Source organism: Mobula birostris, chromosome 2 (genome assembly GCF_030028105.1).
Source record: "Mobula birostris isolate sMobBir1 chromosome 2, sMobBir1.hap1, whole genome shotgun sequence".
Classification (NCBI taxonomy): Eukaryota; Metazoa; Chordata; class Chondrichthyes; order Myliobatiformes; family Myliobatidae; genus Mobula; species Mobula birostris.
The window spans coordinates 174,736,946-174,757,500 of NC_092371.1; the positions used below are offsets into that span (position 1 = coordinate 174,736,946).

At 41.4% G+C, this 20,555-nt stretch overlaps 1 protein-coding gene across 1 annotated transcript in view; it reads right to left on the reverse strand.

Annotated features, from left to right (window-relative positions):
• Positions 1–20,555, reverse strand: part of csmd1a (CUB and Sushi multiple domains 1a) — a 2,254,753-nt gene that overhangs the window by 210,341 nt on the left and 2,023,857 nt on the right. Inside the window, exons 47-48 of the mRNA XM_072251121.1 lie at positions 19,465–19,653; positions 11,273–11,419 (exon numbers count right to left, since the gene is read on the reverse strand). Coding sequence (XP_072107222.1) covers positions 11,273–11,419; positions 19,465–19,653 — 336 coding nt within the window. The remainder of the gene's footprint in view (positions 1–11,272; positions 11,420–19,464; positions 19,654–20,555) is intronic.

The following is a 20,555-nucleotide window of genomic DNA, read 5'->3' on the forward strand; positions in this document are numbered from 1 at the left end:
ATACATAAATACCAGCATCTATGTACAGTGTAAACAGCGTAATAAAAAGTGATTTACAGTTTTGACAATACAGTGCAGTGACAGGGCATAATAGATAGAGGAGGGTGGGTGTCCCCTAACTGGAATGGTTGATCCGATTAACTGTCTCGTGTAAGAAGCTTTTAAGATGGTGTGAAGTTTTTGTTTCATAACCCTACAGCACTTTCCTGTAGAAAGCATTTGGAAAAGACAGTTTACTGGGCAAATAGTGTACCCGCAATGATTTTTATTGCCTGCTTTGACATATACAAGCCCTGCAGTGATGGTAAACTGCCGCCCTGACACTTGTCTGTAGTCCTGACAGTTTGAGGTAGTTTTTTAGAAATCGTGAGGGGATGCCGCACTAATCTAGGCTGATGTGAGGATCCAGTGAGGTTAAGGACACAATTGGATGTAGAACAGCTGTGGCACTGTTTGAATGCCAATACTTCCTATTAGAACACAGAACAGTACAGCACATTATAGGCCCATTGGCTCACGATGTTGTACTGAATCTTTAAGATCAATCTAACCCTTCCCTCCCACATGGCCTTCCACTTTTCTATCATCCATGCACTGATCTAAGAGCCTCTTAAGTGTCCTTAGTGTATCTGCCCGTATTACCAACACTGGCAGAATGTTCCACGCACCCACCACCCTCTGTGTAAAAAAACCTCCCTCTGACTTCCTCCTCCCACCCACCTGTTTCACGGTAGAACAGAGAAATACAATAAAATCAATGAGAAACTAAACACAAAGAAGGACAAGCAACTAATATGCAAAACCTTGCATTCTACCTTCAAGTTTGAACACTTAGATGATTTTTTAGAAGAAAGTGAGACAAATTTTGGCTTATTTATGCATTATTATCATTATTATTTAATGCTTCTGCAATGATGTTTTAATCACACTGCAGCAGCTGTTCCCTGGCCTTCTGCTATTTTTGTCTCTTTTTGTCATTCTCTGGGGCTGATTTCAATGCAAAATAGTCTTTCAGAGGCTTATTTTCAGTTGGACATAATGTATGTTAAAACTCAAAGGGGAAGCAAAGAGCCACATTAACTTTGTAAATAACTCATTGGTGGGTGGTCATTAATATCTAAACAAAAACGGTTCTCAACCATGTACAATGGTCCATAACATGAATATATTCTTCGATTGATATGTGCATGGGCTCATTGGAAGGTTAATCATGATAATAGTTCCCTGAGTTCCAGTGTATTGGTCAAAGCACATTATCACCAACAACCATACAGAGGCAATTAACCACAGATCACTGAATGCTCAATCTGTCAGGGTCAAAAGCATGAACAATAGGTGTTATGGATATGAAATATAAACAGGAAATGCAAGAATCATCTACACAAACATTACCATTTCAGTTTGATGAAAGTTCAAAATTTCAAAGTTCATTGAACTTTTTATTAAGGTATGTACACTCTGTGACCGACCACCTTATTAGGTATCTCCTGTATCTAACAAAGCGGCTACTGAGTGTATGTTTGTGGTCTTCTGGTTCATCCACTTCAAGGTTTGACATAAGCATTCAGAGATGCACTTCTGCACACCACGGTTGTAGTGTCTAGAGACTGTTGTGTATGGAAATCCCAGAATATCAGTAGTTTCTCAGCTACTTAAACTTCTCCATTCAAAGTTCAAAAGACATTTATTATAAAAGTATGTATGTATGTATTATATAGCCCTGAGATGTGTCTTCTCTAGACAGCCATGAAACAAAGAAAACCATGGAACCCATCAAAGAAAATCATCCAATCCCCTCCCCCCTGTGCAAAAATAAACAAATCGTGAAAACGGCAACAAGAACAGCAACTCCCCCATGCACAAAAAAACAAATTACATGAATAGCAACAAGACCATCAACCCCTCACATGCATAAAAAAAACAAATTGCGCAAATGCAAATAAAAGCATCAACTCTGCACTGCTCATTTCATTTCTACCTCCTACCAAGATCCACAAAACTGGCTGTCCAGGTAGGCCCAGTGTCTCTGCTCGCTGCTGCCCCACTGAACCCATGCCTGCATATCTTGACTCCATTCTAACCTCTCTTTACATCCACTGTATCTGTATTCGATAGATTTCAATGAGACCCCACCCTTATTTTTCAAACCCCAGCAGGTACAGCACCCCCCGCGACCCCTCCCCCCATGTGATACATCAAGCACTCCTCTTAAGTTAACCCTTTCATTCCTGAAATCATCGTCTGGACCCTCTCCAATGCCAGCACAGCATTTCTTAGATAAGGGGACTAAAAATATTCACAGTACTCCAAGTGCAGTCTGACCAATGCCTTATAAAGCCTTAGCATTGCATCCGTGCTTTTGTCTTCTAGTCCTCTAGAAATGAATGTTAACATTGCATTTGCCATCCTTACCACTGACTCAACCTGCAGGTTAGCCTTTATGGAAACCTACATGAGGACTTCCAAGTTCCTTAGCACCCTAAATTTTGAATTATCTCCACATTTAGAAAATAGTCTATGCCTTTATTTCTTCTGTCAAGGTGCATGAACATGCACTTCTCTCCACTAAGTTCCATCTTCCACTTCTTTGTCCATTCTTCCCATTTATCTAAGTCCTTCTGAAGGCACCCTGCTTCTTCATCCCTCCACCTATCTTTGTATCGTCCATAAACTTGGCCTCAAATCCTTTAATTCCTTCATCCAAATCATTGCCATATAATGTGAAGAGAAACCGTTCAAACACTGGCCACTGAGGCATACTACTAGTCACTGACAGTCAACCTAGAAAAGTGCCTCACTATTCTTACTCTTTGCCTCCAAACAGTCAGCCCATCTTCAATCCATGCTTGTACCTTGCTGTAATAGCAGGAGCTCTTATCTTGTTAAGCAGCCTCATGTCTGGCAACTTGTAAAAGGCCTTGTGAAAATCCAAATAAACAATATCACTGACTCACATTTGTATATCTTGCCTGTTATTTCCCCAAAGAATTTCAACAGATTTGTCAGGCAATTTCCCCCTTCAGGAAACCATGCTGACTTTGGCCTAATTGTTCATGTGATTCCTAGTATCCCAAAAACTCATCCTTAATAATAGACTCCAACATCTTTCCAAACACTGAAGTCAGGTAACTGGCCTATAATTCCCTTTTCTCTGCTTCCATCACTTCTTAAAGCATGGAGTGATATTTGCAATTTTCTAGTCCTCTGGAACCATTCCAGAATCTAGTGATTCTTGGAAGATTATTTCTAATGCCTCTGTTATCTCTTTCAGAACCCTCTGATGTAGTCCGTCTGGTCCAGGTGACTTACCTACCTTCAGCCCTTTCAGCTTCCCTAGCATCTTTTCCCAAATAGCAACCACGCTCACTTCTGTTGCCTGGTACTCTCACACTGATGTGAAGTACTTACTAAGTTCGTCTGCCATTTCTTTGACGTTCCCCAATTACTACCTCTTCAGTATCATTTCCAGTAATATCCATTCCTGTTCCTCCTTTACTCTTTATATATCTGAAAAACTGTTTACATCCTTTTTAATATTATTAGCTAACTTACCTTCATATTCCATCTTTTCTCTCTTTATGAATTTTTAGTTTACTTCTGCTGTGTTTTAAAAGGTTCCCAATCCTCCCATTTCTGACTAGCTTTTGCTCTATTATATGCCCTGTCTTTGACTTCCCCTATCACTCATGGTTGCCTCATCCTCTCCTTAGAATACTTCTTCAGCTTTGAGATGTATCTGTCCTGCACCTTCCAAATTGCTCCCAGAATTTCCAGCCATCGTTGCTAGTGTCCCCTTCCAATCAACTTTAGCCAGCTCCTCTCTCATGCCTCTGTTTTTCCCTTTACTGATACGTCTGATTTTAGCTTTTCCTTCTCAAACTGCAGGGTGAATTCTATGATATATATGATCACTGACTCCCTAACCAAATCTGGGTCATGACCTAACACCCAAACCAGAATTGCTGTTCCTCTAGTGGGATCAACCACAAGTTGCTTTAAAAAGTCATCTTGTAGGCATTCTACAAATTTCCTACCCTGGATCCCACACCAACGTGTTTTTCCTAATCTACCTGCATATTGAAATCCCCCATGATTATGGTAGCTTTGCCCTTTTTACATGCCTTTTCAATATCCTAATACATTTTGTAGCCCACATCTAGGCTACTGTGCAGAGGTCTGTATGTAACTCCTATCGGGGATATTGCCCTTACAGTTTTTTAACTCTATCCACAAGGAGTTTCTTCGTATATGATGTCACCTCTTTCTAAGGATTTAATGTCATTTTTTTACCAGTAGAACCCCCTCTGCCTACCTGCCTGCCCTATTGATAAAATATGGACTATCTCCAATGACAATACATCCTTTCTGAGATATGGGACCCAAAATTACTGACAATACTTTGTGCGGCATGACTAGTGTGTTATAAAGGCTAAGCATTATCTACTTGTTTTTATATTCTATTCCCTTTGAAATAAATGCCAACATTGCATTTACCTTCTTTACTACAGACTCAGTCTGTGAATTAACCTTCTGGGAGTCCTGCACGAGGACTCCTAAGTCCCTCTGCACCTCTGATGTTTGAACTTTCTCCCCATTTGGATAATAGTCTGCACTGTTATTCCTTTTACCAAAATGCATCATACATTTCCCAACACCGCAATCCATCTGCCAATTTTTTGCCCATTCTTCCAATGTGTCCTGCTGCAATCGCCTTGCTTCCTCAGCACTACCTACACCTTCACCTATCTTTGTACCATCCACAAACTTTGCCACAAAGCCATCAATTCCATTATTCAAGTCGTTGACGAACAATGTCGAGGGCAGCAGTCCCAATAGCGACCCCTGAGGAATCAGAAAAGACCCCTTTTATTCCTAGTCACTGCCTCCTGCCTGTCAGCCATTCCGCTATCCATACCAGGATCTTTCCTATAATGCCATAGGATTTTATCTTGTTAAGCAGACTCATGTGTGGTACCTTATCAAATATCTTCTGAAAATCCAAGTAAATATCATCCACTGCCTCTCTTTTGTCCACCCTGCTAGTTACTTCCTTGAAGAACTAACAGATTTGTCAGGCAAGATGTCCCTTAACAGAAATCATACTGACTTGGATTTATTTTATCATTAGTCTCCAAGTACCCCAAAATCTCACACTGAACAATGGACTCCAACACTTTCCTAACCACCATGGTTAGGCTAATTGGCCTATAATTTCCTTTCCTTTGCCTTCCTCCTTTCTGAAATAGTACAGTGATATCTGCAATTTTTCAGCCCTCCAGGACCATGTCAGAATCAAATGCTTCTTGAAAGACCATGACCAATGCATCCATTATTTCTTCAGCAACCTCTCTCAGGACTCTGGGATGTAGTCCATCTGCTCTAGGTGTCTTATCGACATTAAGACCTTTCAATTTGTCTAATACTTTTTCCTTTGTAGTAGCAATGGCACTCATGGACTTCTGGTACACTGCTAGTGTCTTCCACAGTGAAGACAGATGCAAAGTACCCATTATGTTCATCTGTCGTTTCTTTGTCCCCCATTATTACCTCACCAGCATCATCTTCCAGTGGTCTAATATCAATTCTCACCTCCCTTTTACTCTTTGTATAATTGAAAAAACTTTTAGTATCCTGCTTTATATTATTGGCTAGTTTGCCCTCATATTTCACTTTTTCCCTTCTTACAGCTGTCTTAGTTGCCTTCTGTTGGATTTTAAAAGCTTCCCAATCATCCAACTTCCCACTCACTTTTGCTACATTACATGACCTTCCCTTGGTTTTTATGCAGTGCTTAATTTCTCTTGTCAGTCACGGTTGCCTACCCCTGCCATTTGAGAACTTTCTCTTCTGTGGGACATCTCTATCGTGTGCCTTGTGAACTATTCCCAGAAATTTCAGCCACCTCTGTTCTGCATTCAACCCCATCAGTGTTCTCCTCCAATCCATCTGGGCAAGTTCCTCTCTCATGTTTGTGTAATTCCGTTTATTCCATTGCAATATTGATACATGTGACTTATGCTACCACCTCTTAAAATTGCAGTATGAATTCCTAAGAGTTCCTTTACGTTAACCTTCCTAATAAGATCTGGGTTATTACACAACACGTAATCTAAGATAGCCTTCTCCCAAGTCGTCTCAAGTACGAGCTGCTCTAAAAAGCCATCTCATAGGCATTCAACAAATTCCCTCTTTTGCAATCTGACACCAACCTGATTTTCTCAAACCCCTTGTATATTGAAGTTTCCCATTACAATTGTGTCATGACCCTTATTACATGCCTTTTCCAGCTCCCTTTGCAATCTCAGCCCCACATCTTGCAACTATTCGGAGGCCTATATATGATTTCCATAATGTTTTTTTTATAACTATTGTATCTTCTTAACTCCATCCACAAAGATTTAACATTCTCTGACTCTTTATCACCTCTTTCTGAAGAAGTAATTCCATCTCTTACCAACAGAGTCACACCACCGACTATGCCTTCCTGCCTGTCCTTTCATGCAAAGTATATTCTTTGATGTTAAGCTTCCAACTATGGCCTTCTTTCATCCAGGACTCAATGTCATATTGACCAATTTCCAATTGTGCCACAAGTTTGTCTGCCTTATTCCGAGTGCTACATGCATTTAAATAGAGCATCTTCAGACCTGCCTTCTTCACCCTTTTGAATTCTGCCTCTGTGGTGCAACTTAACTCTTTGCTCTGTCTGCATTTGTACCCAATCATTGTCCTTCCTTGCATTCATATTACACCGATCTTCTACTTGTGAACCTGCTGGCTCATCTTCAGCTCTATCATACTGGTCCCCATACCTCTGCCATATTAGTTTAAGCTGCTCCCAACAAATCTTAGTAAACCTGCCCACAAGGATATTGGTCTCCCTCAGGTTCACAGCAGTCCTGCTAAAGGGTCTGTCCGAAACGGCGACCTTACACTTTTCCATAGATGCTCCCTAACCTGCTGAGTTCTCTAGCATTTTGTGTGTCTTGCTTGAATTTCCAGCATCTGCAGATTTTCTCTTGTTCATGGCAGTATCCTTGGACCAACGTGCCAGACTGGGAATGAAAAATTTAATTGAAATGGGTACTCACCAAAAAAATTTTTACCTGTTGTGGTGGATGGAGGAAAAACCTAAATGTTCTCTGAGTAATACAGACTATCATTTTGTTGTAGACTATTTAAAAATTACAGCACACAGCTTCACTGCTGGTATCAATTGTTGGAACTTTACTCCAGGATAAGGTTTAAACAAAATGAAAATCCTACCAAAAAAATCAATGTCGAGTTCATTGTCAAGTGCACTGTATGCACAGGTGTAATGAAAAATTTGCTTGCAGCAGTGTCACAGACACGTAGAATCAGATAATTACAGTTAAAAGATACATACACATTACATTAAAATACATAATGTATATTTTTAACAAAAGACCCAAGATGAGGTGTTAAGTGCTCTGTCAGGCACAATGACAAGTAGAAATGACACAAACTGATCCCTTCCTGAGCGGAGACAATGTTCAGCTGAGCAGTTTTCTTTTTCTGTCCCTGCAAACTAACTTTTCAGCTTGTACATATCATTTTATCATAGAAACTAAATACAAGTCATTAAAAAGTTGTGAACCAAGGTGATGGTCAACACCAGAAACCATTATGAACAGGTGAACAATTCTGATATTGTCAACTCAAATTTTAGTACAAGGAGATACAAACTGATGTTGAGTGAAAAGTTGTAAATCGTTGCAAAGTTATTATAGAAAGTTATAAACCTTGAAAAGATTTGTATCACATTACCAAGTAAATGTAGTTAGCCATTGTGACAGGACTAAAACGTTGTCCTAGAAATTCAATTGAGCATGAAAATACATGTTAAATGATTCTATACCAATTCTAATCCCATTAGGCCAAGATTACTCTGCAAAACTCATGCAAAACTTCAAGTTGATCCAATTGTCTAGTTTTCCCCATCAGTTCTCATTTATCAAGAGCAATTTCTGAAGTTAACTTGCATTATTTCACATCAAGCCTATAACTTTTGAAGAAGGTGACTTCAAGCATGACCACGTTAAATCATTGGGTGTTAGAATATCAAGTGATCAGTCTTGAGTTCAGCACATAGATGCAATCACGAGGAAGGAGTGCTGGTGTAAGAGGTAAAAGAGGTTTGGCTTGGCACTGAACTCTGACAAACGTCTACAGATTTACTGTTGGAAGTAAACTGATGGGTTGCATCATTGTTTGATACAGCAACTTGAATGCACAGAAACAGAAGAAGCTCCAGAGAGTAGAGGATTCAGTCCTATATGTCATAGGTACATTCCTCCCAATGCTCAAAAGTTTTGATAAGAAGCTCTGTCTCACAGACGAAATATCTAACGTTAAAGATCCCACCATTCAGGCCATGTCATTCTTTCAGTGAGAGGTCATTTGTTGGTGAAGCTGAAGGAGGTTTAAAAAGAGCTTGGGACTTTTGGAACTTTCAGCTGGCTGCAATCATTGTGAGAGGTCATTTGCTGGTGAGGAAGTGCAAAGTTTAAAAAGAGAGTAGGGCCTTTCGGAACATTTCAGCATGATGCAATCATCATGATCTTTTAGGCCCTCAGCAGGAGCAAGTTGTAAGCTAAGCCATCATTGTTGGATTGGACTGGTATTTGAGTGGGCCAGTATTGGAGTGGTGAAGGTTTGGCTGAACATTATTGCACGAGAACAGGCACAGGCTAAAACTTAAGCTTGAAAAGTTAGAGACCATAAGACATAGGAGTAGAATAAGACCATTTGGCCTATTGAGTCTGCTCCACCATTCAATCATGGCTGATCCTTTCTTTTCCCTTAACGCCACTCCCCAGCATTCTCCCCATTACCTTTGATAACATATACAATCAGGAACCTATCAAGCTCTGCCTTAAATATACCCATCAACCTGGCCTCCACAGCGGCCTGCGATAATAAATTCCACAAATTCACTACCCTTCGGCTAAGGAAATTTCTCTGCATCAGTGTTTTGAATCGACACCTTCTATCCAGAGGTTGTGCCCTCTTGTCCTCAACTGCCCACCATGGGGAACATCCTCTCCACATCTACTCTGTCTAGGCAATTCAACATTTGATAGGTTTCAATGAAATCCCCTCTTATCCTTCTAAATTCCAGCGAGTACAGACCCAAAGCTATCAGATGTTTCTGCTATGATAACCCTTTCAACCCGGAATCATCCTTGTGAACCTCCTCTGGACCCTGTCCAATGCCAGCACATCTTTTTCTCAGATAAGGAGTCCAGACTTGTTCACAATATTCAAGTTGAGGCCTCACCAGTGCCTTATAAAGTCTCAGCATCACATCCCTGGTCTTGTATTCTAGACTTCTTGAAATGAATGCTAACATTGCATTTGCCTTCCTCACCACTGATTCTACCTGCAAGTTAACCTTCAGAGTGCTCTGCACAAGGACTCCCAAGTCCTTCTGCATCTCAGATTTCTGGATTGTAGGTCTCCTTTTTTGCAGCTTTCACGGGGGACAAGGCAAGGCTGTCCATTAAGTCCTTTGCTGTTTAATTTAATATTAGAACCCCTTGCTATTGCTCTTCGTGAGCCTAAAAATATCCATGGGATCTTTGTGAATGAGACCATGCATAAGGTCTCTCTCTATGCTGATGATTTATTGGTTTATATATCTAACCCTGACGAATCCATTCCTGCCCTGCTAAAATTATTTAATGAATTCGGAGGTTTTTCAGGATATAAAATAAACTTTAGTAAAAGTGAATTGTTTCCTTTAAATGATTCTGTCTCAATATATGATAATACTCCTTTTAAAGTTTCAGACTCTTTTAGATATTTAGGTATTATAATTTCTGTGTGATTAAGATTGTGCTCGTTGCTTCAAGAACTGAATAGGTGAAGCAAATAGGTCATTCACCCCGATGAAGACCATAAAACCCTAAGATATTGGAGCGGAATTAAGCTACTCTGCTCATCGAGTCTGCTCTGCCATTCCACCATGTTTGAGTTATTATCCCTCTCAATCGTATTCTCCTGCCTTCTCTCTGTAATCTTTGATACCCTTACTAATCAAGAACCTATTGACCTCAGCTTCAAATATACTCAATGCCTTGGCCTCCACAGTGATCTGTGGCAATAAATTCCACAGATTCATGACCCTCTGATTGAAAAAATTTCTCCTCCCCTCTGTTCTAAATGGACATCTTTCTGTTCTGAGGCTGTACCCGCTGAGTCTTCGACTCACCCACGACAGGAAATATCCTCTCCACATCCACTCTATCTGGGCTTTTCACTTTTCAGTCGGTTTGAATGAGATCGTTCCTCCCCCTCCCCCACTATGAGCTAGCGTTGTGTGCTCATCTTGGAAGGGAAGCAAGCAGTCTTACTGCCTGGTGGTATTTGGAAGCTGCTTTTATTAATTCAGCTCAGGTATCACACCACATTTGCACAAAGGTCAGTCAAGCCTTTTTTTGTATCTGAATCTCTCAATAAACTCTTCACACATTTCCCCTGTGATCTTTACAAATAGAGGGGAGTCATAGGTAAGGCTATGGAATGGATTTAATTAAGATGTGTAGCCTTCTCAGAAAAATAAAGGCCCTTGAAAAGAAAATCTCTAATAACCTCTGAGGAAGTCAGATGAAATTTCCATGAGGCAAGGTGCTCTGAAACCATTGCTATGTTAGCCTGATTAGATGTAGGCAGTGTCAGCACTTCGTGTAGAAAGTGATCAGTAACAGTTCGCACCCCTTGCTAGCATAACTGCAGCTGTTGATCCTGATATTATTTCTCTTATGTTGACTCTGACTTAATATCAAAGGATTTTCGATACAAGTAGGACAATTATATACTGTTGGGTCAAGACAAAATTGAAGGTGGGAAATACAAAAGGTTCCTTTTTGTTGGCCTTCATTAGTCAAGGGATTGAGCTCAAGAGCTGCATTGTAATGTCGTGGCTCTATAAAACCCTGGTGATACCACACACTTGGAATACTGCTTTCAGTTCTGGTTCCCTCATTTGTAAGAAGGATGTAAAAGCTTTACTGAGGGTGTCGAGATTTACCAGGATGCTGCCTAGATTAGGTAGCATGTCTTCTGAAGAAAAATTTATTTTCTCTTTGGAGTGAAGGAGGGTGACTTGATAGAGGTGTACAATATGGTAAGAGCAACATATGGAGTGGGCAGCCAGAGACTTTTTTCCGAGCATGGAAATTGCTAATGCCAGGGGCAAATTTTAAAATGATTACTATTAAGAGACTGAAATAAAACCACAGGTCAGTACCTGAATATCGGATCTTGAACCCTCTTTTGCTCGTTGCATGATCAGTCGACCAGCGCAAATGCACTTGTCTTCCTGTGCTGGTTAAGTTCATCTGCCCTGTGTGATTCCCACTAAGAACGATCAATAGTCGACTTTGACCCGTGGGTCCTGTTGGAGACGATACAACAATAAATGAGTTGTTTGCTGATGTTTTGTAGCACAGAAGCTATAATGAGTCAGAAAATAACACCAATTACAGATTCAAAACCCTATTCGACACAATTTTTTGATGAATAAAATCTTTGCCCTTTTAACAACTGTACAACATATCACTTGCAGTACATTTATTTTAACTTCTATTAAAAGGGGAGTCTGAAAAATATAAATAGTATTATAGCAGAGTCTTTATCACAAGGTTCACAGGGTGTGATCTGGGTAATCATTTGGTTGAAAATCTTTTAAAAAAATTACACCATAAGACCTGAATTCGGTCCATCCAGTCTCCTCCATTTCATCACGGCTGATTAATAATCCTGCCTTCTTCCCATATCCTTTGACACCCTGACTAATCAAGAACCTATCAATCTCTGCTTTAAATATACTCAATGACTTGGGCTCCAAAGTCGTCTGTGCCAAGAAATTGCACAGATCCACCATCCTCTAGATAAAGAAATTCTCCTAATTTCTATTCTAAATGAACACACCTCTATTCTGAGGTTGTGCCCACTGGTCGTAAACTCACTCACTATAGGAAATATCCTCCTCACACCCACTCTATCTAGGCCTTTCAATATTTGATAGGTTTCAATGAGATCCCCCTCATTCTTCTAAATTCCAGCGAGTACCAGCCCAGAGCAATGAAACTCTCCTCATATTGACCCTGGAGTCTGCAGATGCTGGAATCCAGAGCAACACACAAAGCACTGGAGGAGCACAGTGGGTCAGGCAGCATCTGTGGAAGGAAGTGGACAGTTAGCGACTTAGGTTAAAACCAGGTGCAGATGAAAGGTCTTGATCTGGGCCATTGATTGCTCATTTCATCCATCACAACACTCGCAAACTAGGCCATCTCTCTTCTCACTTTTGCCATTGGGAAGGAAGTACAGGAGCCTTAGGTCCCACACCACCAGATTCAGGAACTGTTGTTAATTTCCCTTCAACTATTTGGGTCCTGAGCTAATGTGGATAACTTCAGTCACCTCAACACATCAATAATCTAAGGACTCTCTTTCAAGGACTCTGCAACTCATATACTCAGTATTATTTGTTAATTATTATCATTTATGATTTTGTATTTGACAGTTTGTCTTCTTTTGCACATTGGCTATTTGTCAGTCCTTGCATGCAGTTTTTCAGTGATTCTATTGTATTCTTCGTTCTACTGTGAATACTTGCAAAAAATAAAGAATCTTGAGTTGTATATGGTGACATATACATATTTTGATAATAAAGAAATATTGTCCGACACAAACATAAAATCATTTGGGTTTGTTACACTTTGACAATCGAAGAGAAATTCCACAGATTCAAACACAAGGAAATACAGTCTCTGGGTTTTGTGACCGTCAGTACAGAGGGGTGAATGCAGCTCGATTTCCTTCCCTCAGTTCTGTCACTGCATTTTGTAGTAGGGTTGTTGAGAAGAATGGAGTTTAGAAGAATGAGATGGGGATCGCACTGAAACCTACAGAAGATGGAAAGGCCTGGATAAACTGGTCTTGCAGAGGATGTTTCCTATACAGAAGAAGTATAGGACAGCCTTCAGAAAAGAATGACACCCCCGTAGAACAGAAATGAGGAAGAATTTCTTTAGACAGAGGGTGTTGCATCTGTGGAATTATTGTCACAAATGGCTGTGGAGGCCAATTGATTGGGTATATTTAAATTAGAGAATGACAGGTTCTCAATGGAAAGGGCATCAGTGGTTATAGGGAGAAGACAGGAGAATGGGATTGAGAGGGAAAATAAATCAGGCATGATGGAATGGTAAAGCAGACTCGATGGGCTGATTACCGTAATTGCGATCCTATGTCTTATGGTGTGAATCTCATTGAATCCATAAGCATCAAGTTAGTAACGCTTTACACTGATCTGGCATTGGATGAAATCTTATATTACACTGAGGTTAAGAAACATAGAAAATAGGTGCAGGAGTAGGCCATTTGGCCATTCGAGCCTGCACCGCCATTCAGTATGATCATGGCTGATCATCCAACTCAGAACCCTGTACCTGCCTTCTCTCCATACCACCTGATCCCTTTAGCCACAAGGGCCATATCTAACTCCCTCTTAAATATAGCCAATGAACTGGCCTCAACTGTTTCCTGTGGCAGAGAATTCCACAGATTCACCACTCCCTGTGTGAAGAAGTTTTTCCTAATCTTGGTCCTAAAAGGCTTCCCCTTTATCCTGAAACTGTGACCCCTCGTTCTGGATTTCCCCAACATCGGGAACAATCTTCCTGCATCTAGCCTGTCCTTTAGTATTTTATACGTTTCAATAAGATCCGCCCTCAGTCTTCGAAATTGGAGCGAGCATAAGCCTAGTCGATCCAGTCTTTCATCATATGGAAGTCCTGCCATCCCAGGAATCAATCTGGTGAACCTTCTTCGTACTCCCTCTATGGCAAGAATGTCTTTCCTCAGATTAGGGGACCAAAACTGCACACAATACTCCAGGTGTGGTCTCACCAAGGCCTTGTACAACTGTAGTAGTACCTCCCTGCTCCTGTACTCAAATCCTCTTGACGATACGAAGATAGGTGGAGGGGCCGGTAGTGCTGAGGAAACGGAGAGTCTGCAGAGAGACTTGGATAGATTGGAAGAATGGGCAGAGAAGTGGCAAATGAAGTACAATGTTGGAAAGTGTATGGTTATGCACTTTGGCTGAAAAAATGAACGGGCAGACTATTATTTAAATGGGGAAAGAATTCAAAGTTCTGAGATGCAACGGGACTTGGGAGTCCTCGCATAGGATTCCCTTAAAGTTAACCTCCAGGTTGAGTCGGTAGTGAAGAAGGCGAATACAATGTTGGCATTCATTTCTAGAGGAATAGAGTATAGGAGCAGGGATGTGATGTTGAGGCTCTATAAGGCGCTGGTGAGACCTCACTTGGAGTACTGTGGGCAGTTTTGGTCTCCTTATTTAAGAAAGGATGTGCTGACATTGGAGAGGGTACAGAGAAGATTCACTAGAATGATTCCGGGAATGAGAGGGTTAACATATGAGGAACGTTTGTCCGTTCTTGGACAGTATTCCTTGGAGTTTAAAAGAATGAGGGGAGACCTCATAGAAACATTTCGAATGTTAAAAGGCATGGACAGAGTGGATGTGGCAAAGTTGTTTCCCATGATGGAGGAGTCTAGTACGAGAGGGCATGACTTCAGGATTGAAGGGCGCCCTTTCAGAACAGAAATGCGAAAAAATTTTTTTAGTCAGAGGGTGGTGAATCTATGGAATTTGTTGCCACAGGCGGGGCGGTTAGGGTTGCCAACGTACAAGAGTAGCAGCCAAATCTGTTGTGTTTACCCCGAGTAAGATTACAATGACCATGAAGCCTTGCGCAGGCACCAGTGCGCATGCGTAACTTGCACATGCGTGTACGTGCCAATTTTATAAAAATCGTTTATGCTGATTCTGTTGGGGGGGGAGGGTGTTAATCACGACCGGAATATAGGTGATAAGTGGCTAATACACTCAACTTTGTATCTAACGAATTTAATATTAAGCACACAGTGCTTATTTTCCTTGCATGAATATAGCGATAAGACAATTATCAGAGGAGGACAGGGGAGCTTGAAGTAAGTATTGAACGAACTTCCAGTAGAAGTGGCAGAAGAAGGTTCGATATTATCATTTAAAGTTAAAGTGGATAGGTATATGGACAGGAAAGGAATGGAGGGTTATGGGCTGAGTGCAGGTCGGTAGGACAAGGTGAGAGTAGCGTTTGGCACGGACTAGAAGGGCAGAGATGGCCTGTTTCCATGCCGTAATTGCTATATGGTTATATAAGTCACTTATAATAGCATCACAACATTTTAAGTAACGTTTGGATATCAAACACAGCGCATATTTTCCTCGTATGAACATATAAAATCATAGCAATGCACCAATATCGCTAAATCAGTGGGAGCCCTGGGCTGAATACTTGTTTTCCTTCAACAACACGATCCTATCGAAGGGTGATGGGAGACAGCGATACTCGAAGGGGGTTCCTTATGTCCAGTCTATTCCGCAATTTAGTTTTCGTTGCACTCGTTGCAGAGATATGTTGAAAATGGAAGCAACATTTTCAGTGCTTTCCTGACTATCTCAGGATATTTAGCCTTGACTTTGATCCAGAATGCTGGCAGAGATGTTATGTCAAACATACTTTTCAGCCCGTCGTCATTTGCAAGCTCGAGGAGTTAATCTCCTTCCTGCGCTGACATGAATGACGCGCGGGTAATGACCTCGCATGCGTTCAAGCTCAACAGTGGGCGTGACATGGAATGTGGAAAGGTGCAGCTGACTCCTGTCGTCAAATTATATCGTTTCCTCGCAGCCCGGTAGCACATGCCTTGCGGCCCAGTACCGGTCTGCGGCCCAGTGATTGGGGACCGCTGTTGTAAACAACTGGGGTCCCAGCACTGAGCCTTGCTGTACCCCACTAGTCACTGCCTGCCATTCTGAAAAGGTCCTGTTTATTCCAACTCTTTGCTTCCTGTCTGCCAATCAATTCTCTATCCACATCAATACCATACCCCCAATACCGTGTGCTTTAAGTTTGCACACTAATCTCCTGTGTGGGACCTTGTAAAAAGCCTTTTGAAAATCCAAATATACCACATCCCCTGGTTCTCCCCTATCCACTCTACTAGTTACATCCTCAAAAAATTCTATGAGATTCATCAGACATGATTTTCCTTTCACAAATCCATGCTGACTTTGTCCAATGATTTCACCGCTTTCCAAATGTGCTGTTATCACATCTTTGATAACTGACTCTAGCATTTTCCCCACCACCGATGTTAGGCTAACCTGTCTATAGTTCCCCGGTTTCTCTGTTCTTCCTTTTTTAAAAAGCGGGGTTACATTAGCCACCCTCCAATCCTCAGGAACTAGTCCAGAATCTAAAGAGTTTTGAAAAATTATCACTAACGCGTCCACTATTTCTTGGGCTACTTCCTTAAGCACTCTGGGATACAGACCATCTGGCCCTAAGGATTTATCTGCCTTTAATCCCTTCAATTTATCTAACACCACTTCCCTAATAACATGTATTTTGCTCAGTTCCTCCATCTCACTGGACCCTCGGTCCCCTACTATTTCCAGAAGATTATTTATGTCCTCTTTAGTGAAGGCAGAACCAAAGTACTTATTCAATTGGTCTGCCATGTCCTTGCTCCCCATGATCAATTCACCTATTTCTGACTGTAAGGAACCTACATTTGTCTTAACCAATCTTTTTCTTTTCACATATCTATAAAAGCTTTTACAGTCAGCTTTTATGTTCCCTGCCACTTTTCTCTCATAATCTTTTTTCCCCTTCCTAATTAGGCCGTTTGTCCTCCCCTGCTGGACTCTGAATTTCTCCCAGTCCTCAGGTGTGCTGCTTTTTCTGGCTAATTTGTATGTTTCTTCTTTGGAATTGATACTACCTCTAATTTCCCTTGTCAGCCACGGGTGCACTACCTTTCCTGATTTCTTCTTTTGCCAAACTGTGATGAACAATTGTTGGTGTTCATCCATGCGATTTTTAAATGCTTGCCATTGCATATCCACTCTGAACCCTTTCAGTATCACTTGCCAGTCTACCTTAGTTAATTCACGTCTCATACCTTCAAAGTTACCCTTCTTTAAGTTCAGAACCTTTGTTTCTGAATTAACTATGTCACTCTCCATCTTAATGAAGAATTCCACCATATTATGGTCACTCTTACCCAAGGGGCCTCTCACGACAAGATTGCTTAATTAACCCTTCCTCATTGCTCAGTACCCAATCCAACATGGCCTGCTCTCTAGTTGGTTCCTCGACATGTTGGTTCAGAAAACCATCCTGTATACATTCCAAGAAATCCTGTTCCTCAGCACCCTTACCAATTTGGTTCACCCAATCTATACGTAGATTGAAGTCACCCATTATAACTGCTGTTCCTTTATTGCAAGCATTTCTAATTTCCCGTTTAATGCCACCTCCAACCTCACTACTACTGTTAGGTGGCCTGTACACAACTCCCACCAGCGTTTTCTGCCCCTTAGTGTTATGGAGCTCTACCCATATCGATTCCACATCCTCCCGGCTAATGTCCTTCCTTTCTATTGCGTTAATCTCCTCTCTAACCAGCAATGCCACCCCACCTCCTTTTCTTTCATGTCTATCCCTCCTGAATATTGAATATCCCTGAATGTTTAGCTCCCATCCTTGGTCACCCTGGAGCCATGTCTCTGTGATCCCAACTATATCACATTCATTAATAATATGATATAGTTGGGATCATAGATAGATTAGTTTTATTTGTTATCTGTACATCAAAAGATGCAGTGCACTGTTGTTTGTGGCATACTAGGACAACCCGTGATAATCACCACACTTCCAGCAGCAAAAATGCTTGCCCGCCACTTGACAATAAGTGGGAGGAAACTGGAGCACTGCAAGGAAAACTGCTCGGTCACAGGGAGAGCATACAAACTTCTTACAGGAAATGGTAGGACTTGAAGCCCCGATCGCTGATCACTGCCACTGGAAAACGATTGTGCGAAGTGTTATATTGCTGTGCTGCAGGGGCAATACCAGGGCTTTTTGCTTGCCTTGGTTTAGTGAGCACCGGTTGTCATAGAAAACATATAATATGCTGGAGGAATTTTGCAAGTCAGGCAGCATCTATAGTTGAGAAATAAACAGTCAATGTTTTGGGCTGAGATGCTTCAGCAGATGTCAGACAAACTACAAGGAAAGAAGTCACATGGTGTTGCCGGTCAATGTCAACCACAGCTGGGTCTCAGGACAAGTAAGATACTCTGAAGGTTTTCCCCAACTTCCAGTAATTTTTATCTCCCTCCCCCTTCCCTCTTCCTCATTTCCCCAACTCTGGCCCCCTCTGACATTTTGTCTTCACCTGCTTATCACTTCCCCCAGTGCCCCTCCTCCTTCCCTTTCTCCCATGGTAACTTCTCTGCTCCTAGCAGGTTCCATCTTCTGCAGCTCTTTATCTTTTCCACTGATCACCTTCCAGCTTTCTACTTTATCTCCCCTCCCCCACTCAACCACCTTCCCCATGCCCTAGACTCAGCTATCACCTGCAAGCTTGTTCTCCTGTTCCTATCCCCGCCTTCTCTTTCTAAAATCCTCCTCCTTCCTTTCCAGTCCTGAAGAAGGGGCTCAGCCTGAAATGTCGACAGCTTATTCTCCCCCATAGATGCTGCCTGCCCTGCTGAATTCCTCTGGTATTTTATGTGTGGCCTTCCAGAAGACTGGGATGGTGAGCTGGAAATGGGGGTGCATCTGAGAGGGCGGCAGAGCATGGGATGGGAGAGATGAAGGCCACTCCTCCACATCTGAGCCAATTTCTTTAACTAAATCCACCTGAGGGCCCACATTGTATGCAAATCAACTTTGCAGTGGAGGCACCCAAGGGAGGTCTGTCCTGTATGATCATGCAAATGACATAATTCCTGTTCCTAGTCAATAAGGGTAGCACAATAGGGTAGTATTAGTATAAGCTTTACAGTGCCATGTTTAATTCCTGCCACTGTCTGTAAGGAATTTGTACATTCTCTCCATTACCATGTGGGTTTTCTCCAGTGCTCCAGTTTCCGCCCACATTCCAAAGACGTACGGGTTAGGATTAATAAATTGTGGGCATGCTGTGTTGCCACTGGAATCCTGCCAGCAGTTGCAGGCTTGCCCCCAGGATATCCTTGGTCAATGTTGTTCGTTGACACAAAAGACTCATTTCACTGTGTGTTTCAATGTACATGTGGCAAATGAAACTAATTATTAAGTCTGCTCATCCTACTTCTGAGCATTCAAGAATTATAATGAACAACATAAGCAGCTCAGAATATGATTGGATGACATTGAATATTAGTTACCTCTTTAAAACAAGTGTCATATTGTCAAATCTATAAATCAATACTTCCATTGTTCAAAGTTTGGCTGAATGTTAGTTAAATCGAACACCTCTCTTCACTAAATTGTCTACGAAAAAGAAATGCTTAAAGGTTTGTCATACCATCAAATATACTCAGCTCATCGAACTGCTTCTCGCTTTGAAACATCTCCACATATAGAGAAATAGTGTACCGAGGTTCCACTCTGATTGTCCAGGAGCAAGTTTGGAAGTTGGGATAATTTTCTGGGTATGCTGGACTTAATATTACTCCTGATGAGCTTCGCCGAATTTCATTCATAGGGCATTGCGCTGAAATTGTAACAGAGAGATAGAAATCTGTTAAATAGCAAAGCACTGAAGACAAAAGAGAAGCATTTTCATGAGGCCATATCTGCAGCTTCTACCTCAAAGTCAAAGTCAAACTCAGTCAATGCAAGATCCATTTACAAAGTAAACTCAGTGACCACTTCATCATGTACCCCTTGACCTAACAAAATTGCCACAGAGTGTATGTTCATGGTCTTCTGCTGCTGTAACCCATTCATTTCAACTGTCAATGTGTTGTGTGGTCAGCGATGCTCTTCTGCACACCACTGTTGTAATGAACAGTTATTTGAGTTACTGTTGCCTTCTTGTCAGCTTGAACCAGTTTGGCCATTCTCTTCTGAACCTTCTCATTAACAAACATTTTTGCTCAGAGAATTTCCACTCACTGGATGTATTTTTGTTTTTTGCACCATTCTCTGAAAACTCTAGAAACTGATCTGTGTGAAAATCCCAGCAGATCAGCAGTTTCTGAGATACTCAAATCACCCCATCTGGCACCAACTATCATTCCATAGTGGAAGTCACTTAGATTACACTTCTTCCACATTCTGATGTTTGAACTGATCCTCTTGACCATGCTTGCAATGTTGCATGAGTTGCTGCCACAGATTTTCAATGGGAGTTGTTGTTTGGAGTACTGTGCAGATGTAACAGAAGTATTCCCGCAATGGTCTGCTAAAGAGCTTTAAAAACCCAATCACTATAAAAGAGAGGAACAGTCATCGTGAGAGCAGTCATCGGAGTAGTCTGAGGCAGAGTAGTAAGGCTTTGACTCAACAGGGCTTTGGCAAGAACAGGCGCAGGCAAGGTAAGTAGGAAAGTTCATTCATTATTTATTTTTTCTTACTTAACTCTTGTGAGAATTGGGGATACATCTGAAGAGC